Source organism: Megalops cyprinoides, chromosome 4, assembly GCF_013368585.1.
Source record: "Megalops cyprinoides isolate fMegCyp1 chromosome 4, fMegCyp1.pri, whole genome shotgun sequence".
Lineage (NCBI taxonomy): Eukaryota > Metazoa > Chordata > Actinopteri > Elopiformes > Megalopidae > Megalops > Megalops cyprinoides.
Window position 1 is genome coordinate 6549126 of NC_050586.1, and position 16529 is coordinate 6565654.

General features: G+C 45.0%; 2 protein-coding genes across 6 annotated transcripts; one reads left to right on the forward strand and one right to left on the reverse strand.

Moving 5' to 3' along the window:
* Positions 1–832: 832 nt before the first annotated feature.
* Positions 833–9357, forward strand: LOC118777019 (SWI/SNF-related matrix-associated actin-dependent regulator of chromatin subfamily B member 1-A). Of its 5 annotated transcripts, none has more exons than XM_036527712.1 (10): positions 833–920; positions 2325–2436; positions 2659–2788; positions 3194–3331; positions 4974–5101; positions 5468–5634; positions 6244–6434; positions 7406–7417; positions 8208–8339; positions 9121–9357. In XM_036527712.1, the coding sequence occupies exons 1-10, from the start codon at positions 837–839 to the stop codon at positions 9158–9160; spliced, it is 1134 nt and encodes a 377-aa protein (XP_036383605.1). In that variant the 5' UTR covers positions 833–836; the 3' UTR covers positions 9161–9357. The 5 variants fall into 5 exon arrangements, with proteins under 5 accessions (XP_036383605.1, XP_036383607.1, XP_036383609.1 ...); XM_036527714.1 differs by having other exon boundaries at positions 2680–2788; XM_036527716.1 differs by lacking the exon at positions 7406–7417 and having other exon boundaries at positions 2325–2440; positions 2630–2788.
* A 1097-nt stretch (positions 9358–10454) lies between these two features.
* On the reverse strand, positions 10455–16000 carry derl3 (derlin 3). The gene is made up of 7 exons (XM_036527052.1): positions 15813–16000; positions 14977–15042; positions 14783–14856; positions 13988–14081; positions 13388–13583; positions 12139–12229; positions 10455–11765 (listed from the first exon to the last, which is right to left on the reverse strand). Exons 1-7 carry the CDS (start codon positions 15900–15902, stop codon positions 11591–11593), a joined length of 786 nt encoding a protein of 261 aa, XP_036382945.1. The 5' UTR covers positions 15903–16000; the 3' UTR covers positions 10455–11590.
* Positions 16001–16529: the final 529 nt, after the last annotated feature.

Consider the following 16529-nt stretch of genomic DNA (forward strand, 5'->3'; position numbering starts at 1 on the left):
AGACCCCAGCAGCAAGGAAAGTCCAATTTCCACAGCTGCGTTACAGCTGGCTCCTGTCTCGAAAAACCTCCTATGTGTATCCTGTGACTAATCAGAGTAGCATTACATTTGATGCGATGCCAAATGGAATATCTTATAGTGCTTCTGACCGCAGGGGTGTATTTCATCATGTTTGTTTTCCGCTCTAAGTAGCACACACTGACGATATTGGAGTTTTCTTTTGTTGTTTTTATGCATTGGTCTTGTTGCTTTCTGGTGAGTTTTTAACTCTTTGTTTACATTTTCGTATGTTTCCTTCCGTAGGACCCCTACATGGCGAACATATTTACATTACATTATTGTTATTTAGCAGACGCCCTTGTCCAGACCGACCTACATAGTTTACAACTATTCCATGTCCACTTATACTGCTTGATGGTTACAGAGGGGAATGATGATTACGAGCCCTGCTCCTTACCAGTATGCTACACTGCTGCCCACATCCTAGAAGTATAAAAATGCATTTCGCACCCCTTTAGGTATTAATGACAAATGTTCAAGCGGTTATTGTCACAAGTCTGTCTTACTCTGGCTATACTTGCCATTATAGGTATTGTCAAGTGGGCTGAGAACACAGCAAGGTTCATGGCACCAGTGCTGGATTTTCCCCGGGTTTTTTCCACCCCATCCTCCCCTGAACATCCTAACTACTCATTTTAATCATTAGAGGGCGCCAACCATGACTCTGACACCAGATATAGACACAACAAAACGGAAAACCTGCGCTTTAACGCAAGCGCACTAGCTAAGGCCTCCGTTGCGCATGCGCACCACGGTGCTTTGTTGTAGCGGATAAGATGGCGTTGAGTAAAACATTCGGGCAAAAACCGGTGAAATTTCAACTTGAAGAAGATGGGGATTTTTACATGATTGGCTCAGAGGTCTGAAGTTGTTTTTCTAAAAATCACACTGACTGACTTGAATATAATCTGATACACTTTGTAATGTTTTTTAGTTTACTTAAAGTAGTTCGGAAAGCAGTCCAGGAGGAAGCTAACGCTAGCTATCTGGCTGGCTAAGCTGGCTTCATTGTGTCCATATATCTTGAAAACTATCTAGGGAGACTGACAAGCAAGCTAGAATGACTGAATGAACAGTGTCATCATTTCACCTAAACCTACCTAACTTGTCCATGACGTTAGCTAATCTACGCTGTGAGCAGGACATTGTTGCTTGATTTGTGGGGAAATTGCAACACGGAGCATGTAATGTGTGGTTGGAAGCAGGTTAACTGGGCTACTAGCTATAAACTAGTAGCTTTGCTGATTGTACGACGGCGAGTCACACTTCTCTAGTGAGCCAAGTCACATTCTGCCTGCGTTTTAAAGTCACCCTCTGTTCCGGAGCCAGCCGGGAGGTTGTTGCCATTGACCCGACGTGTGGCTAGCTAGCATGTAGGAGCAAAATGAAACCAGCTCACAGCTGGGCCGCATAATGTTGAATGACAGTAGCTACCTACCTTGTGTAGAAAGACGTTTTCTGCACATGAACGTTCAGGACTAGCTCGTTAGATGACTGGCTAGGTAGGGACATGTGAAGCTGTAGCTGTCAGTGTGGATTTGATTCGATGGAAGACACTAACGCGGTAGTGAGCCAGTGCATTAGCTAGGTTAATGTTTTGGCTGTAATGTTGATAATTTCTATCAAATGGCTAACGACTAAATAAGCTTCTGCCACCGATTAAACAGCTACCCAGTTAGTTTTAACGGAGATGCCCGGCATGCTCGGATAATGGGCGTGGGTTGTGTTTATGTGATTAGCTGATTAGCTAACAAAGTAAAGTAATACAGCATAGTCGTGTTCGCGCCTCAGAGGCTTGCAGTTCGAGGCCCAGGTGGCGTAGTGCAGTTGTACCCCTTAGCAAAGTAACTTTTCTTCCTTTTGGTAATTTTAGCTGTTTTGGTTGCTTCGTCAAAAAGTGAATACCAGCATCAAATAAAACAGGGTGAAATCATTTAAATAATTCCTTAGTGTAACTGCAGTGCTGTACATTGTATACATAGCATAACCATCTAGCGTAGCCAACTGTTTAGTGAATTCCCTTCCATAGTATCTTTAAAGGTTCGCTATGTCTAAATATGTCTTGTCGTGGATACTTTGGTACTTGCTGAGATTCATGTTCATTATATCAAGTGGACACTCCAGTGTATTACACTGGAGTAATTTTAGAAAGTTAGCAAGTCGTTCAAAGCTCTTTCAGAGTAATGTTAAAGGAACTACTTCAGCCTGCGTGCTTTTGCTTCGTGTGTTTTGCCGCTCCTGATGTTACGCTGTTGTGTCTTCAGGTAGGGAACTACCTGCGAATGTTCAGAGGCTCCCTGTACAAACGATACCCATCACTGTGGAGAAGGCTAGCCTCAGTCGAAGAGAGGAAGAAAATCGTTGCATCTTCACACGGTGAGTTTTAAATCTGTCAAAGAGAATACATTGTCCATCTTGGGTCCTAGAACTGATTTCTAAGATGTATCATGGGATGTTTGCTGATGGGGGGGGGGTGTAAACTTTACTGTAAAGTAGTGAGAAATGTTACCTTTGACTTTTGGATGATTACCTTCCACGCAATCCAGAACAGTAATCTGCTTTTGGGCAGCAGAATCTTCAGTGTTTTCTTTGTGTTAGATCATGGTTACACAACTTTAGCCACCAGTGTGACTCTGCTGAAGGCTTCGGAAGTGGAGGAGATCTTTGAAGGGAACGATGAGAAGTACAAAGCAGTTTCCATCAGCACAGAGCCCCCAGCCTACCTCAGGTAATGCCGCAGACACCCGTGAAGCAGCAGTTCACGGTGGGGTATGTCTTTTGGGGAAGGATAGTGATGGATTACAACAACACGCTTGGATCTGATGATTATGTTAGCCGGAAACTGTGTTTTTCTATAATCTTGTGAAAACCTTGGGTAATGCTATGTTAACATTAGGTGAAGCTACATTAACATTGGGTAGCACAAGAAGCTGCAGGCAGCCATGAGGCTTCTGAAGCCAGATGGCCATTGGCTTTCGATATTGTAATAAAGGGAAAACCACACCCTGATAAGCAAGTTCTGTAGATGTCCATTTTAGATCCCTTGCTATGCGATCCACCGTAATGCATTCTAGTGGGGGAGTTTGGTTGCCCTGGTAACGCTGGCTTGTTGTGTTCTGCACCCCTTACCCAGGGAGCAGAAGGCCAAGCGGAACAGCCAGTGGGTCCCTACGCTGCCCAACAGCTCCCACCACCTGGACGCTGTGCCCTGCTCCACCACCATCAACCGCAACCGCATGGGCCGCGACAAGAAGAGGACCTTCCCGCTCTGGTGAGTCACGCACACACACAGACACACACACACACACAGACAATCACACACAGACTGATACACACACACACACACACACACACGCACAGACAATCACACACAGACTGATATACACACACACACACGCAGGTACACACACACACACACGGGCAATCACACACAGACTGATACACACACACACACACACACACACACACACACACACACAGACAGTCACACTGGGACTGATACAGACATGCATACGCTCAGACAGACAGACAAACACAAGCAAACAGACACACACATAGACAGATATACGCTCAAACAGACAGGCAAACAGATACACATAAACACAGAGAAACACACACACACACAGGCAGATAGGTATGCATGCACACACACATAGTCACACTTAGACAGACAGACACACACACACACACACACAACCAGACAGATAAACACAAACACACACGCACAAACGCTCCTCCCTGATGAGATATCCCATAATTACTGCAGTGTGAAACACAGAGGGGTGGCCTTGGTTCTCTGGTTCTGCTCATAAGAAGCCCAGTGCTGTAAAGAGGGTATGAGGCCCAGCTGTGGGCATAGATGTGCTCACTGCACTACAAATAGTGAAGGGTAATGAAGTAGCAGTTCATTTGGTCTGTTTCACACCTCATTCTCACGTTATGGCAAAATCAGCTGTCCAGTGCTGACAGCCAGACGTTCCAAAACGCCCCCTCCTGTTTCTGAGAGATGTTGCTCTGATTGTTTATTCCTGTTTGTGAGGGGATTTCTTTTTTCCATAATCTTGGAGGAGATGACCGCTTTCTCCTGACTCAGCAGTTTCTGAGAGACCTCAGCTCTCCCACAGACGTTTAGATAGTGCTGGCAAGCCTGACGCCGTGTGTCATCGGTGTAAGTTCAACAAAAAACGGCTGATCTGGTTTCGTCTCACCACATGGCCGTTTTAAAGGGGATGACATTCAGCTCTCCCTATGTTTTATCAGCTAAAGGTAAACCAACATTGTGCAGTCCAACAGCCTCCTTCCGTCAGTGTATGTTAGTAAAGTTAACTGCGGTTTAAGTCAGGATTTGATCAAATATGATGCGATGTGATGTGCTGCTCATATTCACTTTCCGTTTAGTTTTGATGCTTTGCTCAAGCTCCGCTCCTCAGAGCACCTTATGTAACCGTCACAGGAGGGTATGACATAATATTATGCACTTTGTATGCGGGGGCATTCCCCTGGAGCTGTGTGGTTCTGACTGATGCGGGGCACTTAGATAGCTATCTGATGGAGTGTAATCACTGTAGGTGTTTTCACATTCCCGGCACCACAGGCCCACAGCGTTAGACCTGACCCAGCCTCCTCCGAAGAGCCCAAAATAAACACACCAGTACTTTCCCATATCATGTCCCATCAGGGGTGAGGCAGCGTCCCGACAGCCCTCTCACAGGGGTAAACAGCCAACGCAGATGTGGGTATAATTGGAGTTTTTTATTAAATCACCCCATTTAGGGCTGACACAAGTTTACAGGTTTTCCTTTTTTTGCAAAGAATTCTGCAAAAAAAGCATTTAGCATTGTTGCCTGCTGTTTGTGTTTGTTTTTGTAAAGACTGAGATAATTTAGATTATTCTACCCCCCTGCCCCGCGCAGCTTTGATGACCACGATCCTGCCGTGATCCACGAGAACGCCTCCCAGGCCGAGATCCTGGTACCGATCCGGCTGGACATGGAGATTGACGGGCAGAAGCTCAGGGACGCCTTCACGTGGAACATGAACGGTACCGTTGCCCTCCTCACGGTCACATTTGAGAACGGTCGCTCACCCGCTTTGATCTTAAGAGGAATTACATTACATCATATTGCTGTCATTTAGCAGACGCTCTTATCCAGAGTTTTTGCATGTTATTCATTTACACAGCTGGATATTCACTGAGGTAATTTTGGGTTAAGTACCTTGCCCAAAGGTACGGCAGCGGGGAATTGAATCAGCAACCTCTGTTACGAGCCCTGCTTGTTACCGCTGTGCTACACTGCCGCCCCCTTATTCCCCCCAGAGTCTCCATCATTAATGCCCCTGCATCTGCCCCAAGCTCATTTACAGAAATTCTCAACATCCTGTTCTGCCATCTGCTCTGGTTCCTCAGAGAAGCTCATGACGCCTGAGATGTTTGCGGAAATACTGTGCGACGACCTGGACCTGAACCCCCTGACCTTCGTCCCCGCCATCGCCTCGGCGATCCGGCAGCAGATCGAGTCCTACCCAACCGACAGCATCCTGGACGAGCAGACGGACCAGAGAGTCATCATCAAGGTACGGTTTTCCACCAAGGTCACGGTCGCTACCACGGGCGACCCGATTGTGGAGCCGGACACGCAGCTGGTGTGGGGTAGTGGGAACTGTGTGCCTTGCGCTCAGAACATTGGCCTTTTTTATTCATGCCCTTCACCGCAGAACTGTTTCTGTGTGCTGTTTACAACTGCCTTTTTTTCTGGCCTAGCTTATGCCGTTTGTTTTTAAGACTGTTTTCTGGAGCTAATATAATTTACGACTGCGTGTTAGCAATTAAATTTGGATGCTCTGTAATGGAGAACAAATCCAGTAAGCCTGTGAGGGAGAAAACTTTGCCATTAGAATGGAAATAACCCATTTTTAAGAACCTTTCTCTGGTTCATGAATGTGGGGGGGGGGGGGGGGGGGCGATCTGATTTTGACTGAGGGAGATGTCCTTTGTCCCGTTCTGCTCTGAATTCGAGATGGTCCTTTAAGTGAGGAAAGTTATGGACGTTGGCTTTAAAAAAAAAAAAAAAAAAAACCCGAGGTCACTTTTCCACAAGTTCTTAAATCAGTTCTGTGCTTTGCTGAACCCTGAAGTAAGACAGTGCCAGGGCAGCGTGACCCCATGCTCTGCTCTCTCCTCAGCTGAACATCCACGTGGGGAACATATCCCTGGTGGACCAGTTTGAGTGGGACATGTCGGAGAAGGAGAACTCCCCGGAGAAATTCGCCCTGAAGCTGTGCTCAGAGCTGGGGCTGGGGGGCGAGTTTGTCACCACCATCGCCTACAGCATCCGCGGGCAACTCAGCTGGCACCAGAGGACGTACGCCTTCAGGTACAAAACCAAAACTACACACACACACACACACACCCCCTCCCACACACACACACACACACACACACCCCCCCCCCACACACACACACACACACATACCCCCACACACACGCACGTACATGCACGCACGCACGCATGCACACACACACACACACACACACACACAGTGCAAGTCTGGATTTTCACTCCATCAGTGCCTTTGACTGTTAACCTGAGATGTAGTTGCCATGCTACACACTCATGCATGCACACACGCACACGCGCACATGCGCACGCACACATGTAACACAGAGACCATCCATGAGCAGCCAGAGATGCAACAACTCGATGGTGACTCACCAGGCTGATTCTCCCAAACACAACGATTAAGCTTTGTTTCAACCGCATGCTTATAGAGGCAACATTCTGTTTCCGCCATAGATATGTAGATACAGAACCCCACAGATAAGAAACCCTGTTCATGCATTTTGTTATTTGCATCATTATAACATTATAAAAGAATAACTTTAAATTTTTTGACTTATAATGGTAGCACTGTGTGTAATGTTTCTCTCTGGTGTCTTTTTTTTACGTTTTTTTTCCTCCTCTTGGTATTGCCTTAACTGGATTGAGGTGTTATTTCTTCACAGTGTCAGAGGATGCACAATGCTATTGTTTTAATCTTTCCTTCCATCTTTACCTCCAAATTCCATTGATTTGGGGATGCATGCTGTATGAAGTTTTTGTGTTGTTTTTTTTTTTTTTTTTGCTTCCTCCATTTTGAGAGTTGAGAGTGATGCACACACAAGTGTTCTCTCACCATTGATTCCATACGGAGGCAGATTTTATTGATGGATGTTTTATGTGCGTGTGTGCGTGCGTGTGTGTGCGTGTGTGTGTGTGCACACGTGTAGTTTGTCCTCATTGGTAAAATTCTGTGCCTTGCTTTTCGATAATCTAATTGTGCCTTTCCTTGCTGTCTGTTCCAATAGGTCTGATTTCAGGTCAATATACTTGTGCATTTCTTGAACCCCAAGCTTAACCCCTCCCTGGTTCTCTCTACATGTCCTGGGAAGCTGAGTACTTTACATTTTTCAATGTTATGTTGCAGGGCCAGTCCCTAAAATGTCAATATTGCTTTGTATGAATTTCTGTTTTGGTTGAATCAGGAGAACAGAGTCATTTCGCACTAATGTTAGCTCCATGTGGGGATATGAGAGAAAGAATCAGGGGAAATGTTGATGTTAAGGTCAGCCAGACAGCTTTTCTCTGTCCCACCAGAGCTGTTGATCCGACAGTGTCAGTGAACTCTGCCAAAGTTGGACTGCTATGCTAAAATCTGCCCACTCCTTCACACACAAGGGAACTTCTGGAAAATTTCATAACACTTCCAAAAAGTTGCACTTAGTCTCATTAAAATGTGTTTTTCAGACAAACCACTTTGCTTCGCATGCAGATAAATCCATCAGACAGAGGCCATGTAAACATTGGTTTAGTTCTGAGCACTTAATGGAACGCTTTAAGACCAGTCCACAAAGGCGTTTACGTTCCCTTGCAGTGAGAAAACACAAGTGGGTTTAACGACCACACAATGTCTATGATACAAGTCACCAAACGGTGATTGGTTTAGCAAACTGCAGCCCTTGGCTGGCGTTTCGGCCCGTTTACACTGCGAATCTCCTGCTTGCAGACTTTCTCCTGGTTCTCCTGGTTGTCCGTGTGTTGGTGTCATGTGATCTTTCGGGCCGCACGCGCTCCCCTCCCTTGACTCTGTGTTGTGGTGACTGTCCGCAGTGAGAACCCCCTGCCCACGGTGGAGATTGCCATCCGCAACACCGGCGACGCCGACCAGTGGTGCCCCCTGCTGGAGACACTTACAGACGCAGAAATGGAGAAGAAGATCAGAGACCAGGACCGGAACACCAGGTGAGGACTTCAGGGCGATAAATCCCTCACTGACAACACAAGCTGGCTGAGCGTTAGCTCAGACAATGTGGGGATGCATGACAGAGGTTCCATTGCATCAGTATAACCCGTTTAATGGTGGATGTGTGATGTAGGTTTCACAACTTGCCATACCTTTAAAGCCAGGCACTCGGCCTGGATTGCTTCATCAAATATCCAAATATATGACTGGATGATTGGTCATTTAAAAAAAACATTTGCAGTGGACAAGTATCTCCTCAGCAAAGAAATGATTCAATGTTAATTAGAGTGATGACCAGAGGGTAGTGACGTTACAGCTCTGAAGTAACACAGCTTCTTCACTGGTCAATTAATTTTTTTACTATAGTATAAAAACAATTTAATATATTCTTGGACCATTGCTCATTGTATAAAAAGTTATGAATAGTTAGTTAGATCTGTCGATGGTTGGGGACACAGCGTAGTATGTGTAAGATGATGATCATATCACGTCTGATCACATGAGTCTGTGTTACTTCCCCTGTAGCTATATTTACAGTACATTTAGTTGCTTATCAGAAGCTCAGAGTGACTTACATAGGTTGGGTTCTTACATGTTATCCATTTATATAGCTGGCCATTTACTAAGACAATTCTGGGTTAAGTACCTTGCCCAATAGCAGTACCCCAGCGGGGCATCAAACCGACCTTTGGGTTACGAGCCCTGCTCCTTACCACTACACCACACCGCTGCCATTGCTCACAGTAATTTCATTTGTACTCGTGTGTGATTCTCTTTCAGGCGCATGAGAAGACTAGCAAACACAGCCCCGGCCTGGTAGAGCGAGCACGTCGTCTGCTGAACGCCAAGCCAGTCTGTGGCCGCTTGGGACTCGCGATGAAGCAAAGAAGACTGTCGGAAGTCGCTGCAACGTGGCAAACTGACTGGGCTGAAGCAAAAATTTAAAAAAGAGACATTCCACTAGTCTGGCAGGTGGGGCTGGCCTTCCTCAGCAGTCCCTCTCTTTGCCCCCCCCCCCCCCCCCCAAAACTCGAATGTGCCACCTTTGTCCCCCCTACAATACCGCCCCCCCCCCCGGCCTAAGCACAGCCTGGAACCCCTGTGGAAGAGTTACTGTTCTTTTGTGCTGTCAGGTTTTGTTCTTTTGTGTTTTTGTATGGGTGCCCCCTGCACCTTAGTAAACATAATTACTTTGCTGTTTTTTTTTTTTTTTTTTTAAATAAAATAAAAAGTCCACACTTACAATTTGCGTCTGCACAGTTGAGTCCTTGAGTACAGTTGACTGTACTTGGCGTCTGCGTACCTAGCTTAAGCATGTAGTGTCTGATCTTGGCTGAAGTTTATTGGCTTCCTGCGAGTAATGTGATATTTACTCCACTGGTCTAAAGAGCTGAGGTCGTTACCTTTATATCTGGAGTCAAAGGAATTTACTTGTGCAAATGAATTTTAAACTTTGGAACTAACCGCAAAACACCGTGAGCTAGGCATCTTTTCAAATCTTTATTTCCAAAAGACTTGAATTAAGAACAACCGCGGGTAACTTAAATTGCATCCCAAGTGATCAGGCATGTATTACATTTCTTTTGATGAGACTTCAGACCTGTTTGCAAATCAGATCCTGGTAAAGCAGATCATCACTGTATGTCTTTATTCAGAGTGAGGAAAAAGCAAATGACCTTTTAGTACATTTCACTCGGCTCAGTCTTGCAGCGTTCTGTTTTTGCATGTTGATGCTACAGGTCTGTTTGTGTCCATGTCCCCCGTTACTCTTCACTCTTTGACCAGCTAGTTCAGCCCCCATTGTCACTGGTGCTGTAAGCGGTTTCTATTTTGGCAACGGCGCTTTGGCCACAAAAGCAGTAACGGGGGGAGTGCTGACTGTGCAGGTTCTCCTGGGAACAGAATTTCAGACAGTCGGCACATTTATGAATGACTCCAGGCAGCAGCGCACCGAAGTCTGTGCATCCCGACCCTGTTTCTGGGGCACACAGGTCGATGTAGAGTCTCACTCCAGCTGTGCTTTAGCTGGGGCTGATTTAGTGGTTAGCGAGATATTTACTTGATATCTCTATATACAATCTGCTTTTTTTTAATGGGGGGGGGGGGGGGGGGGGGGGGACTAAACATCCTGTTTGAAGTGAGTTTACTACCTCAAACTTTTTTTTGAAGCAACTCACTCAAGCTTAAATTGTTTTTGGCCCCACTGAACAACCAAATGCCCAAAAGAGTAATAGTTGTCTATCATCTAATTTGTTTAAGGGGCTCAAGTGAAAACATAACTTGTGTAAGCACCTTTGCATCTGTGCCTCTTGGAATAATAAACACCTTTCCAACTGCAATACCAATATCTGTGACAATCAACTAACAGCAGATTCAGGTCAAATCCTGATGAATATTCAATTAACAGCTCAGGGATCAGGTGGAAAGGAAACCAGCGCACCCCAAAAAACAGGGCTGGGAATCACAGAAGTGTACAAACATAGCATGCATAGGGACAAAACCAAGGCACTGAATGGTTTCCACAATGCTACGCTCATGGATTTATCAATATTGCTAATATTTTACATCTCTAGCTTGCCCTCCCCCCCATTTAACATTCATGTGTGGGGAAAGGACAGGACTTTACTGTGCTGTGTTTTAAGAGCATATATTATCAACAGTTTATTTTATGAATATTTTATTAGCTGTCCTTCATTACCATAAGTGATGTATCAAAGCCAAGGTCTGATTAATGTATATTGCAAAAGTATTAAAAACTGCATGAAAATGTTTTTTTTTTGCTTCCCCATTGTGGCTTTGTTATACATTACCACTGGTCTGACAGCAATTGAAATTGTTTCTCACACACACACACACACACTAAAAACATTGTTAATGGCCAGCCATCATATAAGGAATCTGACATTAGAAAGCATAAATAATCCAGAGTCACACCCATGTTACAGTTATATTACAGTTGTAGGCGTCGTCTTCTGAGTAAATGGGATACGGAACAGAAAGCGATTTCAGATCGTTAACCGTCAGTCCTTTGGAGTTTCACACACCAGGAAATAAGCCACTTGACATTAGGAAAAATTGAGCGCTGCCTTCTGAGGATTACAGAGATCTTGTGTTTCCTTTCGACTTCCCCAGGCCAGAGGTGTCCGGGGAGGACTCGGTATTAAAGCCACCTGCAGTACACAGTGTAAGCTTACAGTCCACAGTCTTTTCAAGTCCCTTATTCTCTGGAGCTTTCCAGCGTGTGGCCACCCTACCGGTGCTGGGCGTTTGGGTCTTGGGGGTCAGGGTTTTGGGGGTCATTTCTTTCATCCTGGTCCTGACCGTGCCCCCCCTCACCCCTCACCCCACGCCAGGCCTCGTCCACCTGCTCTTCGGGGAGGGGGGAGTAATTTGGGTCCTCCGGGGGGGTATCAAAGATGGCTCTCCTGTTGGAACAGAACAGGGTGGCTCTTGTTCCAGCGCTTGCATATATATATATATTTGCACTCACACACAATCCAGACTTGGTAAAGACACCATAGAGCGGAAATCTGTGATGGCTATAATGCTAATTATAACAAAAATGTCACGTGTTGAAAATGAAAGAACAACTCAAATGAAGTCATCGATAGTGGGGCTGACGTGAGAGATTGAATGTCCTTACTAGCTGAGAAACTATCTGGTGCTTTGTGCAGAAATATATCAACACTGGCACACTTGAAAGGTGGTCACCATCACTGCCATGACTCATTTTCCTAGAGGCAGTCCGATCATTATCAGGGCTAGAGACTGATTACCGGTAAATTCCCAGATACTCACAATAGTCCTGGTGTCATTAGCAGTTTCCTTCCTCCTGGCTGGTTTGGGAAGATGTCTTCCAAAAAGTAGTATATGTGCCCTACACCAATGCCTGTTAGAGGAAAATTACAGTATCATACACTTACAGTAGTGAGTGGGGAAAAATTTATATTTTGACTCAGTGTGCAGTTAGGCGACTATTTTTATCACGGCCTCAGAAATCTACAGCATCTGGCAACCACATCTATGAAATATGCTTGGGGAATTTCCCCTTTTTAGTAAACCATCACAGCAAAGAATACTGTACGAGAGCATAAAACAGATGGCTAGCATACTGTATAGTGGAAAAAAACTAACCCATACAAATGCAGACATGTTTTTTTTTTTCGCTTGTTTTAATGGAGACTATCAAAATATCTCATATCTTTTTTCTTTTTGCACAAAAAGGGATGGTGAATTTTGTATGCATAGCTATTGTCTATATAGCTATCTAAAAAAAAAAAAATGTAAATGTCTGTAAACAAAGGGAACTCCTAGCACATCAAACATGTCCTGAAACTACCTCAAAGTGTATAATTTGCCGAGCTGATAACTGACAGGTACACCAGTTAAAGACAACCCTGTCTTCCAAAGTCTTGAATATACGACCCATGTCTCCTCCCTCTTCCTTTTTATCAGTACTGCATGCATGTAGGGTGCTACTTATTCAAGTGCTGCAACAAAAAGAAGCCTTCAGGCTGCACAGTGAAGGCAGGGCTGTAATGGGGACCGTCGGCTGGCATATCAGAAGACCTAGTAGTTATGATGCCAAAGTTGAGACAGAATTGCTGTGTCTGAGCTGATACGGTGACTGGTGCTCTGTTCAGAGGATGCTTTAAGATACTGAAACAGATACCGAGAACTTCCCCCCTCTGCGAGAGCGAGGGACCGTGCATCTGGTCCCCCTTTCCGTACCAGCGCCCACATCAAAAAGCGAGCACAATCCAAGCCACACATGGGAGAGAGGAAACAATAAAGAAGATGCTATTCATTTCCTGCTCCGGCGTTGTTTCTGCCTTTGGTATCCGAAGGCGTTACTCTGCTGCTCTTAGTCTGACCTGTTGCTCATTCAACTTGAATCTATGCTCTTATATTCTATTGTGCTGGAAGTCGCTCTGGTCAAGAGTGTCTGCTAAATGAATGTAATGTAATCTAATGTAATGCTCTTTCAGTAGAATAGCACTTTACACCATTTCTTGCATGTGCAAAGGGTTTGGGATGATGAACGTACCTAAGAGGTCAATGACAATGGAGTTTCCCAGCAACAGGGAGAATCCCATGAGCACCCAAGGGAGGAAGGGAGCCTGGAAGTTGAGCAGGCCGAAGAAGTTCATACGAACGTAGGGGTTTCGCCGACTCCACACGTACACCAACATGATGGTAAACGCCTGGCCCAGGAAGAACAAATTGGCAAAGAGGCCAAACAGCTGTGGGGGGGGGGTGGGGGCTACGAGTCAAAGGTGGCAAACATGCAATGTGTGTAGGAAAAATGTGTCCCAGGTTAACCCATCGTGGCGTAACATCAGAGTCAAACACAATGAACATGCACCTTGAAAATACAAACCGGGCCAAATACCTTGAATACAAGACCAATCAAAACAATGTGCTATTATAAAAAGGAGGAAAAAAAACAAGTAAAAACATACTCATATACATTTCTCCTGGATCGCTGCTGATCCCAAACTTATAAACAAGCGGAGACGTTATGCCTCAGGAATTCTCAGTGTGAGGGGGGATTGGAGGGGGCAAGGCATACAAAAGCAGCCGGGCGCCAAAAGACCACAGTAGGGAAGCAATATTGATGCCAGATGCGCTTTTGCAAGAAGGATACGGTCATGAGCACTCCCCCGAACAGGAACATGAAGACGAAGTCTGCCGTCCGACCTCGGAAGGAGCCCTCCTCCAGCATGCGACAGTATCGGTATCTGTTCTGTCAAGGGCACAACAATGCTATGCAAACTGATCTCGGCGAAGTGTGAGTGTGTGTGTGAGAGAGAGAGTGTGAGAGTGTGTGTGTGTGTGTGTGTGTGTGTGTGTGTGTGTGTGTGTGTGTGTGTGTGTGTGTGTGTGTGTGTGTGTGTGTGCGCGTGTGCGTGTGTGTGAGAGTGTGAGAGTGTGTGTGTGAGAGTGTGAAAGTGTGTGTGTGTGTGTGTGTGTGTGTGTGTGTGTGAGAGTGTGTGTGAGAGTGTGTGTGTGAGAGTGTGAAAGTGTGTGTGTGTGTGTGTGTGTGTGTGTGTGTGTGTGTGTGTGTGTGTGTGAGAGTGTGAAAGTGTGTGTGTGTGTGTGTGTGTGTGTGTGAGAGAGAGTGTGAGAGTGTGTGTGTGAGAGTGTGAAAGTGTGTGTGTGTGTGTGTGTGTGTGTGTGTGTGTGTGTGTGTGTGAGAGAGAGTGTGTGTGTGAGAGTGTGTGTGTGTGTCTGTGTGTGTGTGTGTGTGTGTGTGTGTGTGTGTGTGTGTGGTGTCTGGCTTTGCAAAAGCATTCAAACCCGCCTCTGACTTCAGTGTATTTTGCAACATATTTCAAGTCTAGATAAACAAGCTCATAACCAAACCATGCTTTGGGACTTCCTGCGTGCCTTGCCGTTGCAGGTGTCCCTGAAGAATCACACACACACAAGTAAAGGATACAGAAAAATCATGTTGAACAAGAAACTGAATCCCAGTGGCCCAAAAAAGAGGAAGTTGGTTATCAGGCGCCATATCTTTCAAAGCAAGAAAAAAAACACACCAAGCAGAATGAGAACAAGTGCAAGAATACTGTGACACCATAACCATCAAGAAAAGTTCAGTTTAAAGAAATATAACAAGCCATTTATTCTTACCTGGTATCTTTTGATAATCAGATCGGGGTTGAAATAGAGCTGGAAAGGAGTGATAAATTCCAACTGCTATAAATCCAAAAGATAAAGTGATATGAGTATCATATCAAGGAAAGTATTCAGCAGACAGGAAATACAGATTCTAAGCAAGGCATAGAACGTGACGCATGACTGAAGCGAACTAGACGAATTTCTAGAACGAAAGTTGCAACGCATGATATCAAACTGTGCTGCAACTGTCGCCCAGACTGCTTCAAGTAATTTTCGGTTCTCTCAGCAGGACGTGTAATCAGAGCAAACCCTTATCCGCGGTGACTTACAATGCTTGCAACTAGCTACTAACCCTACTAGGAAATTAATTCATCTTGCACAGGTGCTGGTGCATCCCACAACAACACTGTCCCATCCCGGATCCCCGTCAACCTCACAAATTTACACCAGCTAACAGCCATTGGTCCAAGATTCTTTTTCACGTGTTACTTCTCTAGCACATTTCTAGTATTGAATTTGTCCACTTTACAATTCACACATTGGATCGTAATAACAACTTTCAATTTGTTACAAGGCCCTCTCGCTTTAGTATTTTAGGGGAGACTTCAGTTCCGAGTTAAAATCGAGTTGCATCTGTTTTTTCAATGCATGCAGGCGAACAGATGGCTAGCTCAATAGATGCTATCTCTTGTTTATCCTACCACCGCACAATAAAAAAAAGTTCTCTAACGATATTGTTAGCTGACAACGTGTGTTTCATTATTTATCATTGCCCTAAATAGTTATATAAACTCCTTATTTGAGCTAGCTCAGTATGAGATTATTGCAATTTTCTTGCTGTTGCTTACCACCGCAGCTGTAGTGAGAACACACGCTGTGGTATAGGCTCTGGTGACCGCAGGAATCTGTAGATATTCTTGGGTGAAACTGTGGGCCATGATGATCCTTTTTTAAATTTGTGTTTATGTTTTCAAATTACGTTATCTAATTCTGTGGGAGATCCTTAAGCTCCGCGTTTTCGCCGCGGTCCCTTTAAATCCCGTGAACCACACTGCCGTGACATCTCAACTTCAGAAACACCCTTGAACACTCTAACCAATGAAAAATCCCATCGTACAGGAAGAGGCGTGACAAAATTGTGGATGACGTACAATTCAACCAATAGAAAGGTAAATCCGCTCCAAATTAGCCAATCCGTTATTTCTACTGTGGGCGACAAAGCACAGGTCTATATCGAAACAACACGCGCGGTTGATATGTAACTTCTAACCAATAATTATCAAATAATGTTTGACTGACATAAAATGTAACCTTTAGGAGTACACAAACGAGTTGGATATGGCTTTGTAGGCCGGACTGAACTGTTCAGAGCCTCCACGTGGATGTAAACGTAAGCCAAACAAACTGCGATTTATTTCTTACGTGAACCAATCACTGAACGGTATGTGTTGACAGATAAGCGAAACCAACGGGTATAGTTTTTGGATCAATGCAAAACAGGCGCCTCACAGTTTAACTGAAATTACTTCAGTGAACTATATAGACCGAATAGCACGAGTCATCCA